At 47.2% G+C, this 23,314-nt stretch overlaps 9 protein-coding genes across 9 annotated transcripts; 7 read left to right on the top strand and 2 right to left on the bottom strand.

Annotated features, from left to right (window-relative positions):
• Positions 1-1,598: 1,598 nt before the first annotated feature.
• Positions 1,599-2,948, top strand: BHQ10_008966 (uncharacterized protein; the record flags this gene model as incomplete). The annotated part of the gene is made up of 2 exons (XM_040881829.1): positions 1,599-1,697; positions 1,758-2,948. 2 exons carry the CDS (start codon positions 1,599-1,601, stop codon positions 2,946-2,948), a joined length of 1,290 nt encoding a protein of 429 aa, XP_040737468.1.
• Positions 2,949-4,638: 1,690 nt separating this feature from the next.
• Positions 4,639-8,848, top strand: BHQ10_008965 (uncharacterized protein; the record flags this gene model as incomplete). Its single annotated transcript, XM_040881828.1, has 4 exons — positions 4,639-5,589; positions 5,685-5,966; positions 6,887-7,158; positions 8,374-8,848. 4 exons carry the CDS (start codon positions 4,639-4,641, stop codon positions 8,846-8,848), a joined length of 1,980 nt encoding a protein of 659 aa, XP_040737467.1.
• Positions 8,849-9,676: 828 nt separating this feature from the next.
• BHQ10_008964 (uncharacterized protein) lies at positions 9,677-10,972 on the top strand (the record flags this gene model as incomplete). Its single annotated transcript, XM_040881827.1, has 1 exon — positions 9,677-10,972. The coding sequence occupies one exon, from the start codon at positions 9,677-9,679 to the stop codon at positions 10,970-10,972; it is 1,296 nt and encodes a 431-aa protein (XP_040737466.1).
• A 569-nt stretch (positions 10,973-11,541) lies between these two features.
• On the top strand, positions 11,542-13,040 carry BHQ10_008963 (uncharacterized protein; the record flags this gene model as incomplete). The annotated part of the gene is made up of 2 exons (XM_040881826.1): positions 11,542-11,715; positions 11,775-13,040. The coding sequence occupies 2 exons, from the start codon at positions 11,542-11,544 to the stop codon at positions 13,038-13,040; spliced, it is 1,440 nt and encodes a 479-aa protein (XP_040737465.1).
• An 802-nt stretch (positions 13,041-13,842) lies between these two features.
• BHQ10_008962 (uncharacterized protein) lies at positions 13,843-14,481 on the top strand (the record flags this gene model as incomplete). Its single annotated transcript, XM_040881825.1, has 1 exon — positions 13,843-14,481. One exon carries the CDS (start codon positions 13,843-13,845, stop codon positions 14,479-14,481), a length of 639 nt encoding a protein of 212 aa, XP_040737464.1.
• Positions 14,482-14,659: 178 nt separating this feature from the next.
• On the bottom strand, positions 14,660-16,337 carry BHQ10_008961 (uncharacterized protein; the record flags this gene model as incomplete). Its single annotated transcript, XM_040881824.1, has 4 exons — positions 14,660-15,664; positions 15,713-16,051; positions 16,098-16,158; positions 16,207-16,337. 4 exons carry the CDS (start codon positions 16,335-16,337, stop codon positions 14,660-14,662), a joined length of 1,536 nt encoding a protein of 511 aa, XP_040737463.1.
• A 307-nt stretch (positions 16,338-16,644) lies between these two features.
• BHQ10_008960 (uncharacterized protein) lies at positions 16,645-17,132 on the bottom strand (the record flags this gene model as incomplete). The annotated part of the gene is made up of 2 exons (XM_040881823.1): positions 16,645-17,011; positions 17,077-17,132. 2 exons carry the CDS (start codon positions 17,130-17,132, stop codon positions 16,645-16,647), a joined length of 423 nt encoding a protein of 140 aa, XP_040737462.1.
• A 726-nt stretch (positions 17,133-17,858) lies between these two features.
• BHQ10_008959 (uncharacterized protein) lies at positions 17,859-19,683 on the top strand (the record flags this gene model as incomplete). The annotated part of the gene is made up of 3 exons (XM_040881821.1): positions 17,859-18,126; positions 18,372-19,131; positions 19,182-19,683. 3 exons carry the CDS (start codon positions 17,859-17,861, stop codon positions 19,681-19,683), a joined length of 1,530 nt encoding a protein of 509 aa, XP_040737461.1.
• Positions 19,684-20,047: 364 nt separating this feature from the next.
• On the top strand, positions 20,048-22,219 carry BHQ10_008958 (uncharacterized protein; the record flags this gene model as incomplete). The annotated part of the gene is made up of 6 exons (XM_040881820.1): positions 20,048-20,144; positions 20,198-20,591; positions 20,649-20,746; positions 20,802-21,058; positions 21,114-21,327; positions 21,411-22,219. The coding sequence occupies 6 exons, from the start codon at positions 20,048-20,050 to the stop codon at positions 22,217-22,219; spliced, it is 1,869 nt and encodes a 622-aa protein (XP_040737460.1).
• Between the last annotated feature and the right edge of the window lie 1,095 nt (positions 22,220-23,314).

Below are 23,314 nucleotides of genomic sequence, written 5' to 3'. Positions count from 1 at the left end.
TTGACTCATAATGCAAGCAATGTCAACGAAAAATAATATCTTTGTCATCCACCGATGACCCCAAACCCCGTTGCTATGGGGTCCGAGAGACATGATCATGCAACCAGTAGTCATGTAAACGGTTGCCGCTAGGAACGGTGCAGCAACAAGGAGTAGCATTGTTTGCAAGATGAATTGGCCGCTATCATTGGGATTATCTGATGAAAGAGCACGGCCGAGATATCCAAATGTTTCACCTAGTTGTACTCATTAGAGAATTTCGTAGTATGGTTGTTGAAGAGGAACGGCGTTCATACCTAAGCCTCCCAAAAGTAGTGGAATGAAGTGCCATGCTCGAAGTCGACATACGGAATAAATCATATGAAGTAGAGTGATCGTTCCAAACAGAGCCACGAAAGATATACCAGCAGCCTTGTTAGGACGATAGTCGTAGAAAACGATTTGAGTGCCGTTGACCACTGGGCCAAACGCCTGGTGGGTGCTCATGGTTCTTAGGATCGATGGCGCTTAAATAATGAAAGGGGAGAAGAAGAAATTGGTGAAGAAACTTGGGTAGTACAAAGGAAAGGAAAGATTCTGTATGCCTAGGTCAAAAGTACCTTTTTTGGAAGGCATTTGACTGTCCTATGCCTGTTACTGGTACTGAATACCTCATACAAATCGTTGAGAAGCACATGCTGCGCTTAAATAGCTAGGAGGTATTACCCCTGTGTCAAGTAACTACCAGAAGGAAAAGGTCACCAATAATCGGGATTTATTCTATATTGGGATAGCTGAGTTGTTTTTGTATTAGACACTCTATAGTCCGTAGTATAGACACCAAGTTTGCCAATACGAATACGGGAACACTCCTCTTCGGTGCCCTAGGAAGGGCCCGCACCCTGAACCATACAACGGAGCACATTCTTCATAGGAGTAGTTGAAAGTGGTAGAATCAGACAGTAAGCAATGAGTACTATATCATTACCTTAGTATATAAATGAATCTTCATTATCAGTACAGTCCGGCTGAACACGATATTCCTCAACCTAAGCAGCGATCAGGAACGGATGCCAAATGCTCATTAGATATCGAACAATCGGCACCGAGAAAACTTAAGTGCATGCTTAGAACGTAGAAGCTCTGTCCAACTGTAGTAAGTTGTAAAAAAGTCTACAAATGCGTAGATTTTTCTAATCTTGTCTCTAACCCTATCACGCTGTCGAAGCAAGATTACCATTTGGCCGGAAACAGGATGACCCTAGTGAGGCTTTTTGGTAAGTTAATGCTTTGTATAGGGTTATATGGCGCCGTCATCATGTGACCCATATTTTCAACACACGCGTGCTCATCTGGAATCGAATAGGAACACGAAATTGAGATTCTGAGAATCGGAGAAGTGGCCCATTGATTTCTAGGACCAAGCCACCAGCCTACAGCTACAAAGGATCCAATGAAAGCAGAAAAGTGTTTGTCAGCAAAGTGCGATGCTGTTTGCCTTGTTTGCACTCTACCAAACCCAATCAGACCGAGCGCAATTATTTCCTCAGTCGAGTCAGAAGGGATGCGAGATAACATTGAAACAATATCCGGGAGCTTGCTAAACGTGAGCGACTAACATGTCCGCTACGGATAGGCCCGGAACAAAGCGCGTATCACGCAGGTCACATCACAAGTCTCGCCTAGGATGTAGTAATTGTAAAATTCGGCACATGAAGGTCTGTCTGGTCAACTACGTTTCCCAACTCAGCTTCAAGTAAGACTCTAACCATATCCAGTGTGACGAGAATAAGCCTGTCTGTGCGAATTGCTCCAAACATTCCATAGAATGCGACTTCACCGTTGCTAGACATGCGACTACAGAGCCGGAGACGTCATGTGGTTCCACATCGTCTTCGTTAACGGCCACTTCGCGCAATCGATTTCGTATCTATCAACGCTCTGTCGTTCAGATGAGAAAGAAGAACCAGAACACTTCCGAGCAAAAGTCTCCGACGTACAACTCGGTGGGAGTGCAATGCAATCTGAGCGTGTCCGTGTCGAACCATGGGATCTCCTTCGCAGACCTCCATCTCTTCTATCATTATGTAGCTTCAACATCACGGACATTGCAAGACGGGACGGATGACACCAATAAATGGCAGCTCATCATTGAACAGAATCTTTCATATCGCCCGTTTCTTCATCTTCTGCTAGCATTCGCTGCTTTGCATCTTAGTCGCCAGCGGCCAGAATCGAGAGAGGAGTATGTGAAGCAGGCCGATGACCATTATACGCTAGGGATTCAACATACTACGTCAGAAATTTCGGGCCTTGACGTGGAGTCATGTCAACGTGTATACCTAGCGACTGTATTAATTTGCTTGGTCGGCTTTGGAAGGGGCCTTCGGCCCGGAGAGTACCTCGTGTTTAGCGATTCTGGTCCAGGTGAATGGTATAAGCTTTTATACGGTGTGAAGACGACCAGAGAATCCTATCGAGATAATGTTTTTGTCGGTGTTCTGTCCCCTGAAGTTGACTTGATATCAAAAGATATCAGTCCAGAGCTGCGTGATGAATTATTAGAGCATTGGGATTACCTTCGAAGGCTGCAGATTTGGCTCAGTGCGCAAACACCAGACGAAAGCATTCGGAAGTTGTCTCAGTTTGCCATTCAAACTCTTCGTCATACCTTCCACGAAGTGTACCAGCATCGATCCAACGCAAAGGGAGGTGTAGGCTTGATGCACATCATATTGGGCTGGTTATATCGATTACCCCAAGATTTTGTATCGTATATTGAGCAGAAAAGCCCATTTGCTTTGGTGATTCTTGCTAATTGGGCTATGCTATTGAAATACATGAGGTCGGTTTGGTTTATGGAAGGCTGGGATGTCCACATTACTTCTCACATCCGCAAAGTTGTTACCGCAGAGTTTCAAGCATGGGCTGAGTGGCCGCTACACCATGTCCAAAAAAGAGACGAATAGAATTGGAAAACATAGGATATTGGATAACTCGGTTTTGCAAATGCATTATTTGCGTCCCATTAATTTTCGTAGCTTGGATGCTCTTCCTCCTGATAAAGTCGTCTCCTCTAGTGGTTGAGATTATTATTTCCTTGTTTACGATAGGATCCATTCATCTTGTAGGTATTTCCTGGTCCCGGATTATGAAGCCCAAGGTCCTGCAAGATTAGGGAAGGCCAGGCTATCAAGTCTTTTAGGGTCAGCTAACGATCTAAATCACTATAGGTAAATGACTTGAAATTGGTAATAATACAAACAGAATTTGATGAACTAAATATTCATTGAGTGAATTAGCTATCTGGTTATAAAGAAAAGATCTTTTCCTAGTTCTAATCGACCAGCTAGTTGGATAACTATACCTAGAGTCTACTAGTATATCAGCAAGAACGTAAGCCTTATGCACTAAAAATCTTAACTTCAGAACTACGTATGCTTACAAACGCGGTCATCAGCACTAACATGAACAATAGTTTGGAAAAGTTCCTCGAAATTACTGTTACCATGGACCCCAATCGCTCCAAGCTACAGGAAATAGTGGTAGGCTGAATAGACATGAAAAATGACGATCATGCCTATCCAACTTCATTCAACCTCGGATTCATTAGCCAGAATACATCCAACTTGTTATCACTATTGGTTTCACTATAGAAGAAACCCGTGGCGGATGTGAGGCCCACGCAGCTAACCATGCGCATCCACGGCAGCTATGGATAGTTCAGCTCTTCATTCCTACATACTAAGAACCAATTTACGATGTGTAAAGGCTCCTCCTCTATCATTGATCATTTGATAATATCAACACCTGAAAGGTGAACAAATTTGTTAATTGCTCTCATCACCGCAACTACCTCCGCTCGTTGAATGTTGGCCTTGACAGCAAGAACTAGTTATTGCTCAGGGAAAGAGTACATGCAACTATATGACATTACATTGAAATCATCGTAGGCTCCTTGTTCTGGAATAGTTCATTGCATTCCACGTTCTCTCGATGGAACGATTCGAGCGCTAATCATCACTGAGCTTAATCTCTAAATCCAGTCGGGGAGCTCGGTAACGAGCCGGGCCGCTACCCCGATCTTCACAGCTGGCCAGACAATAAAACCGAAACCGTGGTCATGAAATTCGTGTGTAATCAGGTCAAAACATTGCTCCGGTTGTTGGAACTAATGCAACTCATCCCGAATTGAGTAGTGAAAGAACCCCGTTGCACGAAGGAATATCAAGAATCATGGATCTGCATTTGACTGGCCAATAATCCCTGTTCCATGTGATGTCTACGACAAAGGCTTCCAACGATTGGATGTAGGTTCCGCCACACTAGGACAGACGTGCATAGAACATTCCCGAGCTCACGAATGATTGTCTTTCGGTGGGCGCAACCCCGTTGGCACATCGGGCATTTGAATTCAGCTGAACTGTCAACCATCTCTGGGACTTATCCGCTAGAGGCTACTTTGATATACTTGTCGTCGCTGTATAGTTGAGTGACTAACAGACATGGCTTATATGAATGATATATTACCCACCCTATCAACGGGTCTCGGGCAAGTTTGCCGTGTAGTATATTTTCTGCTTTCTCAATAAGCAGATTCCTGTAACCAAGCTCTTCAGTGATTCAAAAACTCTCTCCGAGTCACGCCTCGAACCAAAAATGGAAGTCCATGTCGTCTCCAAACAGAACCATGCTAAACATGCTAGCTTTCGTATCGCTGAGTTAACCAAGGCACTATTGCCGTCATCAGTTCGCGTGCGCGCCAAAATTGTCAGCTTGACCTCCAACAACTTGACCTACGCTGCACTTGCTGATGTGTGGAACTTATGGAATCTGTATCCTGTTCCCCAGACATCGCCTGCCCCTTACAACGATCAAGCGACATGGGGAATTGTGCCTGCATGGGGCTACGCAACTGTCCTAGAGAGTAGCATCGCTGACCTACCGTCGGGCACATCGCTCTGGGGCTACTGGCCTGCTTCCGGCCATGCAGTGGACTTGCAATTGAGCCGAGAAGAGCCAGAAGGCCATTGGGTGGAGACTTCCCCTGGTCGGCAGTTCATGCTGTCGTTATATAACCGCTATATTGTTGTCGATACTCAGACGGAAGACCTCGAGCGCCTAGGCTGGGGATCTTCCGTGCGACCGACTTGGGTTTGTGGTTATCTCCTCAGCGAGTACGTTTTTACTCCCGATCCAGCTACTCATCCGCCCCTGCACCCTCTTCCCGGGCCGGACACTCAGTGGACGGTCGATGATGCGGACCTCTCCAAGGCTGTTTTCATCAGCATAGGTGCGTCGACAAAAACTGGTCGCGCTGCGGCCTTTAATCTTTCTTGCAGACCTGCCGGAACTGGTCCTCTGGCTCTACTTCAAATTTCCTCGGCGCCAGCTGCCCTCTCCGAGGCGGCAGACAAGCTCGCTGGACCATTCCCCACCAAGGCAGTTTCATACTCCGATATTGCCAGTACGGGAGAGTGGCTTGCTATCAAGCAGCCTTCCAAGATCGTCGTCGCGAATTTTGGTAGTCGTGATGGGGGCTTCGAGCAACTGCTTGGCATGATCCAGGGTACGCCTGCTCTACACGCCGCTAAAACAGTCGTCCTTAGCGTTGGTTTACAGCAAAAGGTGGTTTCAGACGCTCACTTTCCGTTCTTCGACCTGTCAAGGAGAAGTGAAAATAGCTGACATTTATTATTGTATAGGTCCATAATACACAAGACTTTATAGCATTGAGTAGCCTCGGAGCCCAGCTGGGTTTCATTCAGGTCAACACCTCCCCTATCCAGGATGCTGCGCTGGGCATCATCGAACCGAAACAATATTTCGGAGAACTTGAGAAGCGCTGGAACCAATGGCTGATGCATCACGAATCCGCAGCCCCGGATTTGCGCTTGGTGTGGGGGAAGGGAATCTCTGGTGAACAGGGGCTTGAGGGAGGCTGGGACTTGCTGTGTAAGAGCCATGCCAAGCCGAACGAGGCTTTGGTATATCAACTCTATGATTAGCTAGCATGCAACTTGCATTTACTTTCATAGATTCACTGCCGCCGCTCACAAGAAATCTGCCGTTTTCTGAAAAGAATTCCTGAAGTGTGAGTAAAAGATTGAAGTACTGAAGCACAGCAAAACACAATTAGGTCATCAGTGCTCATAAGAATGGAATGAATACAGTGTAAAACAGTAAATAGAGGCACATGTCTCGTATCTCTTATCTCTCCACATATAGGTAGGTTTAAGCTCGTCCTAAATAGGTATCATTGCATACCATTTTCTTATATGGTATAGCGCTTCAAAGGCTCACCACCTTATAGTAAGCTCCGAAACTTCCATGGTTAGGTCTAGCTTCTTACCTCATCGTCTACCATATCTCTTTTCCGACCAGATTAGTGGCAAACCCAGGCCACCATAATGTTGAGGCCATCTAGAATGTGATGCGACGTTCTGATTACTTACATCGTATTTAGCAGGCTGCAAGGCCGACGTTCAAACTAACATCCGCCAGTGAATATCCCTTCCTCACTTTTAAAAATGGCTGGCAGAGAATACAGCAGGGATGACGATGGTGGGTACTTTTCTGTCTATCCAGACTTGAGACGTGAGCTAACACCGTTTGTCTTTGATGAGAAGTATGTCCAATCTGCAAATCGTCTCGATATCTCAACCCGGACATGCGCTTCCCCATAAACCCGGCGTGCTATCATCGTATGTATGAATCATGTGTGCAACGCATATTTACCGCCCCAAACACTTGTCCTGTTGTCGGTTGCGACAAAACATTACGGAAGCAAGAGTTTCACGAGCAGACATTTGAAGATATCGGCGTCGAGAGAGAAGTTGACATTCGCAAGAGAGTGATAAGAATGTAAGCACAAGTCTACACTGAAGGGACCTTTCAGACCTGATAGAAAGAGACTAGTTTGAACCGTCGAGAAGACGAATTCGACAGCAAACTCGATTGGGACAACTTTCTCGAAAAACGCGAAACAATGATCGTGAATCTCGTCACAGGGGTTGATGTTGCCAAGACAGAAGCAAAATTGAGAAAGTACGAAAGCTCTCATCTGGATTCCATTCAAGCAAACCAGGTGCGGGAATCGCAAGAGGCATCAGCCTTTTTAGAACAGCAGTCATTCGAACAGGAACAGGCACGACGACGTCGTCAGGTCGCACAAGAAGAGTATGAACGAGAATATAGAAATCGTCAAACTGATCATGAATCCTTCCTTTCTCGTCTCGCTGCTGGTACGCGGCGGGTGATGCGGCGAATATCACGCGCGAGGAGAGCCGAAAGATTTTGCTCAAGAAATCGTCCGCACGCCGTAGTGAAGAGGATCGTCTACGGCAAAAGCAAGCTGCTCTACGCGGTGAGGGAAGAAAGTTGGCGCTTAACAAAGAGGCCCTACTCTCTAGTGGTGCCATAGACTCAGAGGTCCTTATCAAGGGCCTGAAGAAAGTTTCCATACCGGAACCCGAGAAACCATACAACCCGTTCGGTGATGGACCGGAATTTAGAAGGAGAGATTACTATGTTTTGAAAGATCACTACCCATCACAGTGGCTCGAGGAAGCACGCACTAATACCGCCATGGCAGCTGGCGGGKTCGATATCAAAGAATACTACTCACGGACATTATTCGAGGCATTTGCCGGCTTGGGATGCTTTATAGATGAAGAAAGCGCAACTAGAGACGGACTATCGAAACCATTAGGCGTGAACGAGGCTATTGCAATTTGAGTGCTACGTATCAGGCTATCGCTTTGGCCATAAGTAGCGTGCAGCAAGCAAAATCGAAAATTTCGATAACGTTATCTATAGATATGCATACAGTACTTTGCAAATGCAGAGTAACGACCGAAACTATCCTCTCTTTTCGTAGAAACAACGACAAGATCTGACTAGTACATAGATAGACTAGATCCGGAAGTTTATTTTAATAGGCGGAATTTTCCTGCAATCCGAATTTGACAGTATTCGACGGCGTCTTGATATACCTGAATATGAACTTAGATTGATTACTATAATTCTAGTCTCTAAAATCTTGACATTCCTGGCGTTTCGTCGCACGCAATTCGGTACTTCGGTACTCTGTATCTCGGAGGTTGGTGGTAGTAAGGTTTGTTCGGTAGATGTACAAACATCCGATTCAGTTCTCCCGCCTCCCGCATGTACGTGGGCTTAGGCGTAATATGATCCGAAGAGTTGGATACAGCGAAATCTGGCCGATCTGAGCTTAGAGGGATACGCCTGTCATTCATGGAAATGAATATAAATATGGAGCATGCGACCGTCGACAAGACTCAGAAAATATTCTATTGTGAACATCTCCAACATCCTCAACATTTCCACCATTCCATCCAAATATCTCGAAGATTAAATCAGCTGTATCTACAGTATCGCCAATTTCCTCACCTTCAACATTACCGTACCTACGCTCGATTCCAAGATGACTCTTGTCCGAGCTGTTGTTTTCACCTACCGGAAATCCGGACTTTCGCTTGAAGAGTTCACGAGCTATAGCGAGCAGCATGGTCACCTCCTCAAGCGTCTGGCTGGCGACGTTTTCCCTATCTCACACCGCCGCAGCTACATTGCCCGTGAGGAGAAAGGTAGCAATGCCGGAACTGATACGACTGCGCGAAACCCAACGACACCAGCCAAACTTGTCTTGGGCCAACAGTCCGACTTCGATTTCGATGCTTACACCGAGTTGACCTTTGCGAGTCCAGAGGCTGTTCATGCCTACACGACTAAGACAAGCCAGCCAGAAATCGCGGCTGCGATTGCGGCAGATGAGGAGAGGTTCTTGGATCGTTCCAAGACAGGCATTGCTTTCCTAGGGGATGTTACTGAAGTTAACAACGCTTGATCATGCACTTGTTGCAATCACTGGTACTTTCAGGGCGCGTCAGCTGTGTGATCCGATTTGATATTGTGTATGTAATTTGAAATAAAGTGAGGTCCTCTTAGACTTTTAGCAAAAGAAATTCGTAGTTCAGTATCTAAGCATCTACCTTTAGGGAGTGCAGTTTGGTTGTGATGGACCTTATATCTAGTTAGAAGATGAAAAATCAAATTTAGAGTAGTCCATAACTTCACCGCTTCTAAATCTTCCGTGACCATAGCAGATTTTTGTTCCCTTGATCTCTGTAAAAGTAACCACACAGGATCTCTAACCAGGGACCTCCTCGTCTTGCAGCCATCTCTGATGTCTCCAAATTTTTGAGAATTTTAATCACCTACCCAATCTCATCAAACCATCTCAGACGATTGTTTATCTTCGAATAAGATCGCTCTCAAAGTACTCCGCTGTAAATTATCATCGTCGAAAGGTTAGATGATAGAGACTGTTTTAGGTAGCCGCTCATCATGAGAACTCTGCAACGTGAGAAATAGCTCGGGATTCTGAAAGTGAAACCCCTAGATTAAAAACCTCGCATAATATATTTTTAAGGGACTTATACATACCTTAAGTCTAGAATGTATTCTAAATAAGGTCAGCCAGTCACGTTTCCGTAACTCTTTTGACAAGGTTTACTTCTGAATCTGGAGGTCGGCCCGATATAAAATGACTAAAATTGCGAACTAATTCCCCTTCAATTGTCAACAGAGTCTCTCCTGCACTGTAATCCAACAACTGGGTTTGAAAAAATTCCCTGCGATCCCCCGTATTTATTTCCTTACATTGGGTCGTACCATGCCATTTCTTTCGCTTCTCACCGATGACGCTGTACAGTGGAACAGAGATCTAGTGCGGGAATTCCAGGCCGCCTTGGAAGACAACCCAGCTGCGGATCTAATGTCAATATTCCCCGATTTCTATCGTCATGAACATCGAAATGCTCAGTATCGCCAGCTATCTTATGCTGCAAAATTTAATCTTCGAACTTTAGATGAGCTATACGACAAACTAAGAGATGAACCGGAAGTCAACTTGCTATCTGCATTTCCGAAGAATTATAATCGAAAGATTACAATAGCGACTGGACCCAAGGTAACACCGCGTGCCGAAAAAGATTCTCCTGAGGATAACGGCCCCGAGTTCAGGACACGCCTTGAACTTGCTCAGACTGCTACGATTATCTCTCCGTTATCGGAGGAAGTGAACGACTTGCTTGCGCAATATTCAGGAAATGGCTTGAACAAGTCGAATGACTTAAAAGAGAATGCTCTCGTGCTATCCTTGAAACAGCTACTTTGGGATTCGCTGAAGCTCTGGGAAAATCCGGTTAGGGGCATTGTGGTCAAGTGTAGCAACGAAATTGTTGCCAAGGTCATTTCGGGAAATACGGATTACACCGAGTATACAAGCATTGAATACCTTGCGAGAAAGGCACCGGATATACCTGCTCCGAGACCACATGGCCTGATCGCCTTTGGCCCTTTTCGCGTGATGTTTATGTCATACATTCCAGACATGACACTGACTGAAGCATGGCCCAGTCTGTCAAATAGGGAGAAGTTATCTATACAACACCAGTTGGATGGTATTTTCTGCCGACTGAGGGATATTCGACAAGATGACAGCAATGTGCTTGGAGGGATATGTGGTGAAGGTGTTAAAGAACTCCGGGTAGATGAATGTGCCTTGTTCACAGGCATTACCACAATCACACAGTTCAACGAACTGCAATTTTCCGCGGTCCACCATGGCAGCGCCACCTACGTGAAGTTTCTTCGTTCCTTTCTAAAACATGACAATTCCTCCACTTTGACGCACGAGTCAGTTTTCACTCATGGTGATGTGAGGACTGACAATATTATGGTGAAGAAGGATCCCAATACCGATGATTATCTTGTTACTGGAATGATCGATTGGGAGGACAGTGGCTTTTACCCTGCATGGCATGAATGCACCGTATTGACACGTACCCTAAGCCTCGTCGATGATGATGACTGGTATCTTTATTTGCCGGAAAGTATCTCACCTTTGAACTATCCTGTGCGTTGGCTGGTTGACCGCTTGTGGGCAATTCATCTCAAGACCACGTGACTCAAGTCTATTGTCGGAACAAAATAATAACCCAAATACCACGGTTACCAAGAAGGGGATCCTCTTAATGGGATTTTCTAGTAATGGTTTGATCAACCGTGCAAGAGCAGTGGCAGATAGCTTTGGCATACGAAACTTCAATCCCATCGCCGTCATACCGAGATACTGAGTCTTTGGACCTCCTGCAAAGTATACCGCCTAGGAACGATAGAATCGTTCGTTATGCTAGAAGTACAAGCTATGGCCTTGTGAAGTGCTACGTATAGTACCACTTAGGTTGGACCCTGAAATTGAAATACAACCGTATTTCGCTTGCATATGATACCGTATGGTAACACTTTCGACGTACCGTGAATTACCTGTACCGGGGCAGAGAGACATCCCTGCTAGCCGCGCAGGGAAGACAAAGGCGCCTGGCTAGCTGGCTACATACAAGTACATGCCATAGCCCTCAGGAGAAGAAAGTGATTCTTTCCTTCCGCACTTTCTGTTCAAGGTCTCTCATCTTGACAACAAAACAACATCTCGGAAAACAGCTACATGTCGCGGACTGAGACTCACTTAGCATCATGAAGATATCATCATTCTTGTGCTGGCCCTTCATGACCCTTTCCGGCGCGAGTGCATTATCTTTCCAGACAAGAGACACGCCGGCCGTCATCAGCTTCCCTCTCCAGCTCCGCTCCAACTCGAATCAGTTTCAGAAACCAGGCGACACAGTTGCTTTGCCTGCTGGATTCCGGGTAAACCTAGATATCATTCCTACCTACTAGGGTCAGGGCTAACGTGATGATCATTGTAGGATAATGTTACAGCTCCAATTTTTATTTGCATTGTCGCTCTCGGTACACCGCCGCAGCAAGTGGAAGTTGTTCTAGACACAAGCCACAGTCTGTTGGTTGTAACCTCGTCCAGTTCTGAGCTCTGCGCAAGTACACCACTAGGGTGTGCTCCACCAGGAAGCTCCAATGCCACTTCGCTCGGATCTTTCAATGCCAGTGCATCGTCAACATACAAATCAACCGGCGAGCAATTCAATATTACTGCCCTTGAAAAGGGCAACTTGAGTGGGGATCTTGTCCAAGATCAATTGACACTTGGGACAGCGACAGTGGACATGACCTTTGGGCTTGAAGATTTGTCCGCTAACTATCTTCTAGGCATTGGATATAGTCTCAATAATACCTATACAAGTCTCCCACAAGCTCTACTGGAAAGTCGCCAGATTAATTCCGCCGCATACAGTCTGTGGATGGAAGGACAAAACGGGACGGTCCTATTTGTTGGAGTCAACACCGCCAAATACACTGGTGAATTATACACCATGTCTATACCAGCTGTCAGCGGCATACATTATCTGCCAACGGTCCTTGTTACAAATGTATCTCTGCAAGAAAGCTCCTCTCCCGCTACTCTCACGACATCTGGACTACCAGCATACATGATCGTGAATAGCGCTGCACCCTGGACCTATCTGCCGGAGCCCCTCCTTGCGCAAATCTATCAAAAAGTCGGCGCTGAGTGGGATGATATTGTTGGCGCTGGGCTGTTAAACAATTGCAGCACGGCACTCGCATCTTTCTTTATCACTTTCTCATTCGATAGTTTTAATATTTCATTGCCTTTGAGTGAACTTTCTCGCCCTTTGCAAGACAACTTGGATACTTGTATTCTTGGTCTTGCACCGATCGGAGAAGGAGACTCGGCGATCTTGGGTGGCAGCTTTTTACGCTCGGTCTACTCCGTTTTTGATCTTTCTAACAACGAAATCTCTTTCGCACGGAGAAATCCGCAACCCGGGCCCGATAATATCTTGGAGATAGGAAATGGCAGTAGTAGTGCCATTCCAGGAGCAGTGTCAGTCTCACCTGCAACTACTGTAACAGCTGCTGTCCCTACAATATTCCAGCAGCCTTCCGGCGTCTGGCCGCTCACTACAAGTACATCTGCTCAGACAAGTAGCTCCTCAACCCCTACAGGCAAAAGTGCGGCTTCTTTTTCTCCTTCCAGAAACAAGAACGCCCTCCTTGTAATTTTGTTCAATACTTGCTTCTGGTTTGTGCTCTAATTGTACAACACTCGTTATCAATATTCATCAACTTCGTTTTGGGGATGGACTCTTCATTTCTAACCATGCCGTCCGACGCACCTACACCGCATATGCAGATGTTAGTTATTGAATAGTCTTGATAAAATATCAGGCTATCATAATAATTCTAGTAGTAATATGACTGAAATATTTAATAACCTACTAAGTTAAAATAATATAATTATTACTTCCTAAGTTCCTATCTATATACTATGATCATTTCTGGTCTTACTCTCCTTGGCCTACAGCTAGAGATGATAGGATTTTATCTATATTGGATGTAGACTTAATTAAATTTATGAAGGATCTACATCAAATCTATTCTTTTATTTAGAGTCACTAGCTAATCTAGGGACTTGTTTGAATATCAACCCAGCTTGATGTATTATACTATAGTTTGAACAAGAACAACTTCTATTCTACTAATTTATTACAATGCAAGATAATTGAGTGAAACCGCGGTTTAGAATCTGCGAAATATGGTATACCTGTAACCGCGATACATTTTTCATGAAACTTAACCTCAGCCCAACAATCAAAAAGAATCAACCATGCCTGAGCGCAGATTGGATAGAGATTGCCATCTTGGTGATATATTACCTCACATCTGACAAATAAACAAAAATAGTTGCTGTCTTAATCCAGACGACACGTGACAAGATCCGGGGTAAAATAGCGTCCGAACTTTTCTTCGTACCGGAGCTAATCACATCTTTCTTCTTACTGCACTGGACATTCAAGATATTCCACTCCATTCATTTTCATACGAGAAGAGGCCGAGATGTCCTGGCTCCTCAAAAGATGGCTTCTTCCGGAGGGAGCACCATCCTCATCTTCTCCAACCGCGCCGACGACCGACAATAACACCACGCCCCAACAACCGCCATCGCAACAAGCTACTGTCGCAAATCCTACGCCTACTCCGAAAGAACCACCCCTAATCCCCAACAACGCCAAACTCCTCCTCAGCGGGCTAATTTTCTTCTCCTTCTCCGCCCTGATAACCCGTCGCGCCCTACTCCGCAAACACCTCGCAACCGTTCCACCTTTTTACACAACATCCATGTTCCACAAACCCTCCATAAGCGGCGGCCAAGACGCCTTCGAAGCACTCAACATTGCAACCATAAACACCGTATCGATAGCAATGATTCTCGCCGGCGCAACGTTTTGCGTCATGGATATCGATTCAGTGGAAACCGCGCGGAAACGGTATCGCGAAAAGATGGGGTTGGAGGGGAGTCTTAAACCCGGCACAAAACCGTCGAAGGAGGAAGAGGAGCAGTTTGAGAGGGATATGGAGGAGTGGCTGGGAAGCGTGTTTGAGAAGAAGGATTTGGGCGAGGTGAGGAGGAGGGTGGAGGAGGCGAGGCAGAAGGATAAGGAGAAGGCGGAGCAGAGGGGTAGGAAGACGGAGTAAATTGGATGGTCGGGGGATTATTTTGGCGTGGAGTTTATAGGCGTTTTCAAAAGCGTGGACTGTATAGGATGGGTTTACGGGAAAAGGACGAATCACCACTCTGAGCATTGAACATTGAACATTTGAAGGCCTAAGGGTTTGCATACGTGTATACATTTACTATAGTACATAGAACGGATCAAGACATTCGCTCATATCTCTCTCGAGCCAAATCCTTTGTCTTCTCCAAGAACTCATCGTATCGGCCACGCGTATTCCGGGCAGCTTCTTCAGACGCTTCGCCGAGTTTACTGCCTTGTGCGCCTAATCCGACACCCTGTGCATACACGTCTGTTGCTATCGGGGCTGTCATGCCGGTTCCCTGTGCACCAAGACCAGAGCCCTCGGACCAGCCCATCTTGCTTAGTAGAGCTGCGCCTTTAGAGGGAGCTGGAGCGGCTACAGGTTCTTCAATGTCTGGTTTCGGCGCGACAGGCTTTGGTTTGGCTTGAGTCTGCCGTGAGCTGCCAAATGCTTTGCGGCGTTCTTTGGCTCGGTCGCGATATTCCGTAGAAGGCAGATCATCTTTGTGCTTTTCGAGCTTTGCCAAGGCCTTCGTGACCAGTCCTTCATTGTTAAGGTTGTCGCGGTGCAGTTGACTCAATCGTTCGTGGCGGTTGACTTCAGCCGAGGACTTGAATTGGCGCATACACAAGTAGCAACAGTTACGGTTCGGGTCGGCATAAGATCGGCTAGGCGGTGCTGCTGGTGCGCTGTTTTCCGATTCTTTACCTGCCTCATCGTGGCCGTCTTCGTCCTTCTTTATACCGTGTAGTTCGGCATGTCGGTTGGACCAGAATTGCAAATGCGAAGGAACGGCCATTTTCTTCGCGCCAGCGGAGCTAGATGCTTCCGCTTTTCGTTTCTTTGCCTTGTCACCTTCCTTAGTCTTCGAGTCTGTCTTGGATTTTTTATCGAGATCCTCGGTCGAGACTACCAGTTCCGTGACATATCCATCCTCATCCCAGTATGCAAGTTTCATAGCCGCGTTACTCAACGGACTGAACGTGAATCTCGCTGTACTAGGCGTAGGATTAATGACTGGAACAAAAACGCCGGCGTGGATGTAGCTCGCTAAGACTGGCCTCGAGGCGATGGTGAATTTTTCAAACGAGTTCAATTTGACCAGAGCTGCTTGTGCGTCCTAATAAACTTAGACGCTGTTATCCCACAACCAGTTCACAAAACATACCTCAAGAGTAGCAAACTCTGCAAATCCAAATTTCCAGCTCTCATTGCTACGTCGGTCACGAGCAAGCAAAACCCTTCGCAAAGACCCCTCTCTGGCACCAAGATTCGAATCGCCAGTAGTAGAGGCAACTTTGGCCTTTTTAGGTCCAGTCTCTGTGTTTTGAGTCTCATCAGCGGCGGGCTTATATAGTTTTTGTACGCCCCTAGAAAAGACCTCCTCGGTGACCGAACTGTCCAGCCCTCTGAAAAGTAGGAATTGAGATGGCGTGTTGTCCGGAGCTACATCATTATCACCGATGTTGCCAACACGAGCGGGTAGCTCTTCTGGTGCCATTTCCGCCTCTGTTCTTGTTAGATATGTCTTTGGTGATGATGGATATACGCACCGGCACGATCTGCCTGACAGCGGAAGCATTTTTGACGAGTTGCAAAGTTGTCAAATGAACACTGTAGAGTCAGCCAAAAGTGAGTCTGGAGTCAGAAACGGACACTTACGTTGCGACAAGTCCACTCGCCCTCTGGCTTTCCACGACGGTCGTCTCTTTCTCGGGTATAAGATATGCGAACTTTGGCCCCGCGTTCGTCATTGCCCGGGTTCCGTCCATAAAGATATATAGTCGGCGCATTCTGTTCGATAAAAGCTCTCGAGTCCTTTAGACTGTGAAAGCGAAGGAATCCAATCTGCCTCGACATTTCTGCGTAGATATTAGTACCATAAGCATGAATGATAAAAATAATGCCCACTTGTCTGTCTGTCACGAATGACTCGAACGTCTTCCAATCCTTGAACATGATAATATTCGGCCAATTCATTCGAAATCTGTCCAGTAGCGATTGCATCTCAGCTTCATGTCATAAAAAGCATCGATCATAACCAAACGGGGTAGAGTTGTCGAACGTCTTCTTCCACCATATCCACCGGCAATCCTTCCATTATAACCTCTCGACTTTCCTGAACGTTTCCACGATGACGATCGCGGTCACGGTTTCGACCTCGACTCCGGCTGCGACTGGGGCTTCTGCTGCGGCTATTGTCGTATTCTGGCGAGCGATATCCTTCGCGATCGCGGTCTCTGTAGCCTGCTTGTCGGCCACCACGAGGTGGCGGGGAAGAGCGGCGGTAGTCGTCGCGACCTTTTCTGTGGTCTCGATCTTCCGGATACTCGGGTCTTCTGTGGCCAGCGGGCCCTCGAGGAGCATCTCGTGCATGGTCTTTCCACATCGCCCATCAGAAATTAGCTTGATGCTCAGATCATAAATAAATAAAGCTTGTAATATCCAGTTGAACCGTGCTGTCAGTCTGTACCATGTAGAGGGTAGTGTCCGCGCTCGACGGAGCGAGATCTTGAGTAGCGGTCATCATACATGCGGTCGTCGTAGCCGGACGAGCGGTATGGCGCGTATCTGCCGTCGTGTGCCATTTCGCTAAGCTAGCGACAAAGCCAAAGACTCTTAAGTGAATGTGTTGTCTTGTCTTGTGTCTGTTGAAGCCGTCCACTAAGTTGACCTGTCTCGCCGCGGAAGTTGGAGACACCAACGCTAGTCCGGATATGGACATGACGATTCGCCGATAAGAGCTTCTTTTTTTCTTTCTCCTCCTTTTTAATTGTCGGACATACTACAGAAATTCGTTACATGTGGGCATTCATAGTCCGGCCTCTTTAAGATAGCTATGAGAAATTTTTTGGCTTGGACTTGTAGAGGACCGAGGAATGGCAGAATATGAGGCTCGTTCGTAGTTTTAAACATCCAGGAACAGCATTTATGACGCAACAACTTCCCCTCTTCCTCCTCTCTTGCGTTTACAATCTTGTCATAAGACTCCTGACAGGAACAAAGACAAGCACAAAATGGCTCCTTTCGAAAGCCACGATAGCTTCAAAGCTTGCACCTTCAAAGCTCTTACTCGGGCCCCCCTAATCTAAGGTGGAGTAAAGACGGGTCCAAATCAGAAAGCGGAACCAGTGCAGCTTGAACGTCGAATGAAGATGGACTTTGCGGCCATTGCTTGATAGATCTGCCAATTGCAGAAGTGGCTTGATTAGAGCCGCGGGGTACTTCAGTCAGCTGTCTTCTAAATCTCGCCATTTCGCTTAAGCACAACCGAATTCTTTGTATTCAAGCATTGAATTGACACCTACAATAAAATGTCGGCATCAGTAAACCGCGCCTGGTGGAAAGAGTCCTCTGTCTACCAAATCTGGCCCGCCTCCTACAAAGACTCCAACAATGATGGCATCGGCGACATCCCCGGCATCATCTCCAAACTTGATTATATCAAAGGCCTCGGGGTGGACATAATCTGGCTCTCCCCGTCGTACAAATCGCCGCAGGTAGATATGGGCTACGATATTTCGGACTACTACAGCATTCATCCACCGTACGGCACGGTTGAAGATGTGGAAAAGCTGATTAGTGGGTGCCACGAAAGAGGGATAAAGTTGTTGATGGATCTGGTTGTCAATCATACGAGTGATCAGCATGAGTGGTTTCAGAAGTCGAGAAGCTCAAAGGACAATGAGTTTCGGGATTGGTATATTTGGAAACCGCCAAAGTTTGATGAGCAGGGAAATAGACATCCGCCGAATAATTGGGTGTCTCATTTTCAGGGTACCCCTAAGTTTACTAGGTATACGACTGTATATGCTGACTTCATCTAGGTAGCGCGTGGAAATACGACGACTTGACGGGAGAGTACTACCTCCATCTCTACGCCGAGGAGCAGCCAGACCTCAACTGGGAGCATCCGCCAGTCCGCAAAGCCGTGCATGATATTATACGGTTCTGGCTTGATAAGGGCTGCGACGGTTTCCGTATGGACGTTATCAACTTTATCAGCAAGAACCAAGAATTTCCAGACGGACCAGTCACAAACCCTGATACTCCATGGCAATGGGGGTATAGTCACTACGCCAATGGTCCGCGATTACACGAGTACCTGCAAGAAATTGGCAAGATTCTACAGGAGTATGATGCTTTCAGCGTAGGCGAAATGCCATTTGCGACTACCCTCGAAGATGTTCTCAAGGCGGTCCGCTTCGACCGAAAAGAGATCAACATGATTTTTGACTTTGAGCATGTCGACGTTGACCATGGTAAACTCGACAAGTTTGGGTCTGGAAGCTGGAAGCTGACCGATCTTAAACGCATGTTTAATAAATGGCAGACATTCATGTATGAGAATGAAGGGTGGAATGCGCTGTACTGGGAAAATCACGACCAGCCACGGTCTATCGATCGGTATACCGGTGCCAGTGCCGAGCACTCGGTGATTGCAGGCAAGATGTTGGCTACATGTCTTGCGTTGATGGCGGGAACGCCGTTCATATACCAGGGACAGGAGTTGGGCATGCGGAATGTGCCGATTGAGTGGCCGATTGAAGAGTATCAGGATATTGATTGTTTGAATCATTGGAAGAGGTATTTCACCTTTATCTTACGGTGTTGCATTGACTAATGGACTGGTGTAGACATCTGGAAACAGACCATGACAACGTCGAAGCCCTCACCAGCTACCGCAAAGAATACCAGAAAAAATCTCGCGACAACGCCCGCACACCGGTGCAATGGACCGCAGGTCCAAACGCAGGTTTTAGTGACGTCAAACCCTGGATGAGCGTCAACCCGAACTACACGCAAATCAACGCCGAGAATCAGGTGTCGGACCCTACCTCCCTGTACAACTACTGGCGCTCGGTGCTGAGTCTACGCAAAAAGTATCTCGACATCTTCGTCTATGGAGATTTTGTGTTGGTTGATCGCGATAACGAGAATCTGTTCGCTTATACTCGACAATTCGAGGATCAAAAGGCGTTGGTGGTTTGCAATTTTACGGATCGGACGGTTGAATGGGATTCAGCTGAGAATTTGGTAGGAGAAGTGAAGGAGGTATTGTTGAACAACTACGGGGTGGGTGAGAAGTTTAGAGGGGAGTTGCGGCCGTATGAGGCTATTGTGTTGTTGGTTGCTTGATTACGACGTACTATATAGGTGATAGATATGAGATCTCCTAAACGTGATACGAGGGATTTACTCCGGAGTAGGCACAGAAGCGTAGACCTAATCAAGTGCCCCGGGCAACCGAAAATAGCTTATGGGTGCTGTAACAGTGACTTTATACCTGCCATACATCCGGAGCATGCTATACTAGCAGGGTAACAGCGTGCATTGTTTCTAGTCTAGACTAATTTAGTTAGAAGACAGCACATTTCAGCCTGAATATGCACCGCAAAACTCACCAACATAACATGGTTTCTAACATCTCATGGAGTGCATCGAACGTTCATTTTGATTGTGATATCCAAACACCAGACAGCATCGCCTGAATTGCTACACCATGGCGACTAGCGTCGCTATGAAACTCGTTCTACTAGCGCTTGCATCTTTGCCGTTCACCCAAGCCCTGACTATTCATGATGGCAGTCAGGTCGTTGGTATTATGAACTCAGCTATGGCTAATTTTAGGAACATACACTGACCCCAACAGCCGCCAATGCCACCACACTTGCACCTGGAGCAGTCAAAGTATCTCCCGACTCCGCCGATTCAGGCGTCGCCTACTTCTCCTTCGAGGCAACGCAATTAAAGCCCGAGGTCATTGCCAACCTCACAGCTCTAAACCTAACAGGCATCGAGTACTTCAATTTTGGCAATGCTTCCTCTACCACTGCGAGGCGAGACTCTTCGGCTGCTTGCAAGGCTTTTCCAGGTGATTCAGCGTGGCCGACAGACACCATTTGGAGCGTGCTTGATCTGCTTCTCGGCGGTAATGCGCTCATCAAGAGTGTCCCGGTTGCCGCGCCGTGTTATTCTGATTGGGATCAATACAATACGGATGAGTGCGTGGATATCACCTCGCAATGGAACTCTCCAGAATTCCAGTACTTCCCCCTGTATCCTGGTCAAAATTTTGGACTATGACACAGCTAACTGTGAAGGTCATCTCAACCCACCGGTATCGACTGGCCGCTCTTCGAGGGCGTAACCTGTCTACCTCCAACTCTCGGCCCGACAAATGCGACATGCACACTGGGCGGTATGCCGTCCGACGTATATTGCCAATGTGACCAATGTAGCTCAGATCCAGTTAGCTGTCAATTTCGCGCGTAATATGAATCTGCGTCTGAGCGTAAAAAATCAGGGCCATGACTTCAATGCCAAAAGTGCTGGCGCGGGATCCCTCTCTGTGTGGACGAGGCATCTGAATGATATTGAGTACCTTGGACCTGAGTTTAGTATTGGCTCATTCAGCGGTCCGGCACTCAAGATTGGGGCTGGAGTGCAGATGTTGCAGGTTTATGAGTATGCCGATAACATTGGGCTCGATATCGTAGGAGGGATTGCAAGAGTGGGTGCACCATTGGCCTCTACATGATGTACATGAGTGTCATTGACATGCTTAGACTATCGGCCTCGGTGGTGGCTACATCGCCGCCGGCGGCCACTCACCTCTAATGTCAATATACGGCATGGCCGCTGATCAGGTCCTTGCGCTGGAAGTCGTCCTTCCCGACGGCCGCTTTGTCTCGGTCTCTGAGACGAGTCATTCAGATCTGTTTTGGGCGCTGCGTGGCGGCGGTGGAAGCACCTTTGGCGTGGTGACTTCGCTGGTCATTCGTGCGTATCCCAAGCTTCCAATCACCATATTGACTTTACATTTGGCACCAACGACAACGTCACGAACGAGACTTTCTGGCAAGGTATGGACCTTGTGTGGGCTACGTTCCCTGCCTACGCGGATGCAGGCCATTACAGCTACTGGTCCGTCTCGTGCGCTTCAGAGGCCAGTTGTAGTTTCAGCACAGCTGCGCACTGGGCGAATAACTACACCACCGCGCAACTGCAGGACTTCGTGGCTCCTCTGTTCGCAAACCTTACAGCCCTGGGGATGCCACCCCAGAATGTCGTTTATGCGGAGTACGACGGCGTTTTGAGCGCCTTCACTACGACCTTTCCGGCAGACACAGAGGTGGTTGGCACCTGGACCTCCCATGTAGGCTCACGCCTCTTCCCACGACACAACTGGGAAAACGAAACAAGTCTCGCCGCGCAGTCATCCGCGCTTCGCAACGCCGCTACCGATGCCGGCTTGATGTTGGGTTACAACTTCAAAGTCGCCGCCAACCCGAGCATCAACCAGGACAACGCCATAAATCCAGCCTGGCGCGATACGCTTTCTCACACCATGCTAGGCGCTGTCTGGTCTCAATCCGCAACGGCCGATGATATTGCAGCTGCTAACAAGCTACTAACGCAGCGGTTGCAGACGTGGCGGGACGTGAGTCCTAGCTCCGGCGCGTATATGAATGAGGCGGATATCAATGAGCCGGGGTTTCAGCAGTCATTTTATGGTGTGAATTACCCGCGCTTGTATGCTTTGAAGCAGCGGTATGATCCGTGGGGGTTGCTATATGCGATTACCGCGGTGGGTTCGGAGGATTGGTATGTCGAGGGCCAGATTCCGTACTATCCGACGCAGAATGGGAGGCTGTGTAGAGTGGCTAGCTAGTTCGTAACTAAGTATTGGCGATAAAGTAGAATGAATCCGACATATGACGCACGCATGTGGTTTCTCGACTAGAGGTTAATAAGTGTTGTGTTATAACTCCGCGTGCTATAGTGGACGATCCCCGGATAATGCAGTACCTAGGAAGGGGTAGGCTGACTGATATCCCTGCAAACGCAGTCATCGTATTCAATGGAGTTGTGCGTTGTATGACCAAGATGACCAACCTAATTCAATTGTATGTGCGGCGCATGATCCTGCTGACTGATTTCTGCATTGTGTACTGTGTTAGCAGAATGTCTCTGGAAGTGTTGTAGAAGCCCGATAACTGAGGCATCTTCCAGGCATCTTTTTATTCTCCGGGCAAATATTCCGCTCCGTTCTTATTTTCGGCTGAACAGCACAGCCATGCATGATCCATCATCGCAAGTCACTCAATTCTCAGACGGGAACTGCTCGAAGTCTGAACCGAGGCGATCGACATCTAACAGCGACAGGATTGTCGATCGTTCATATATATTTCTCACCTCCATCCTCCACAAGCGCTCACTGCCCACTGAGATGGAGTAACCCGGTGGAGATGTGCTAAGACCAACCAAGCATGGACTAATGACACTACGGCGAAGCTAAGACGAATTATCCAGCCAAAACACAGCATGACGTCGGTCCAAATAACCTGAAACACGCTGGGGACATACCCTAGACGCTTTGGAGGTTAGGCTGGCTCCATCTGAAAGACCGAAACCACTCAGATTCTCACAGATGGGTCCGATCAACACGGACGGAATCGTTGAGATATATCACATAAAGGGGAACGTTCTAGCGATAACAGTGATTGGCAGTGCCTCGGTGACATCTTTATTCTGTCTACGTACTACGAGATGGGTATGGAAAAACTTTCCGTGACGATTGCTCTGTGTGAAAATACTAATGCAAAGCATCAAATGCCGTTTCTCCATAAGGATTTACTATGCAATCGGGATACGTATGGAGAAGTGCGGCATCATGGAATGAACGGCGATACATGACGATCCATATGATTGACCAACAAGATCCCAAAGATGGGCAGGATGGACAGGAGTACACGTAATATCTGTC

This window comes from Talaromyces amestolkiae, assembly GCF_001896365.1.
Source record: "Talaromyces amestolkiae strain CIB chromosome Unknown scaffold21.1, whole genome shotgun sequence".
Taxonomy (NCBI): domain Eukaryota; kingdom Fungi; phylum Ascomycota; class Eurotiomycetes; order Eurotiales; family Trichocomaceae; genus Talaromyces; species Talaromyces amestolkiae.
Note: the sequence above shows the minus strand (reverse complement) of the source record. Positions and strands in the feature narration are given on the sequence as shown.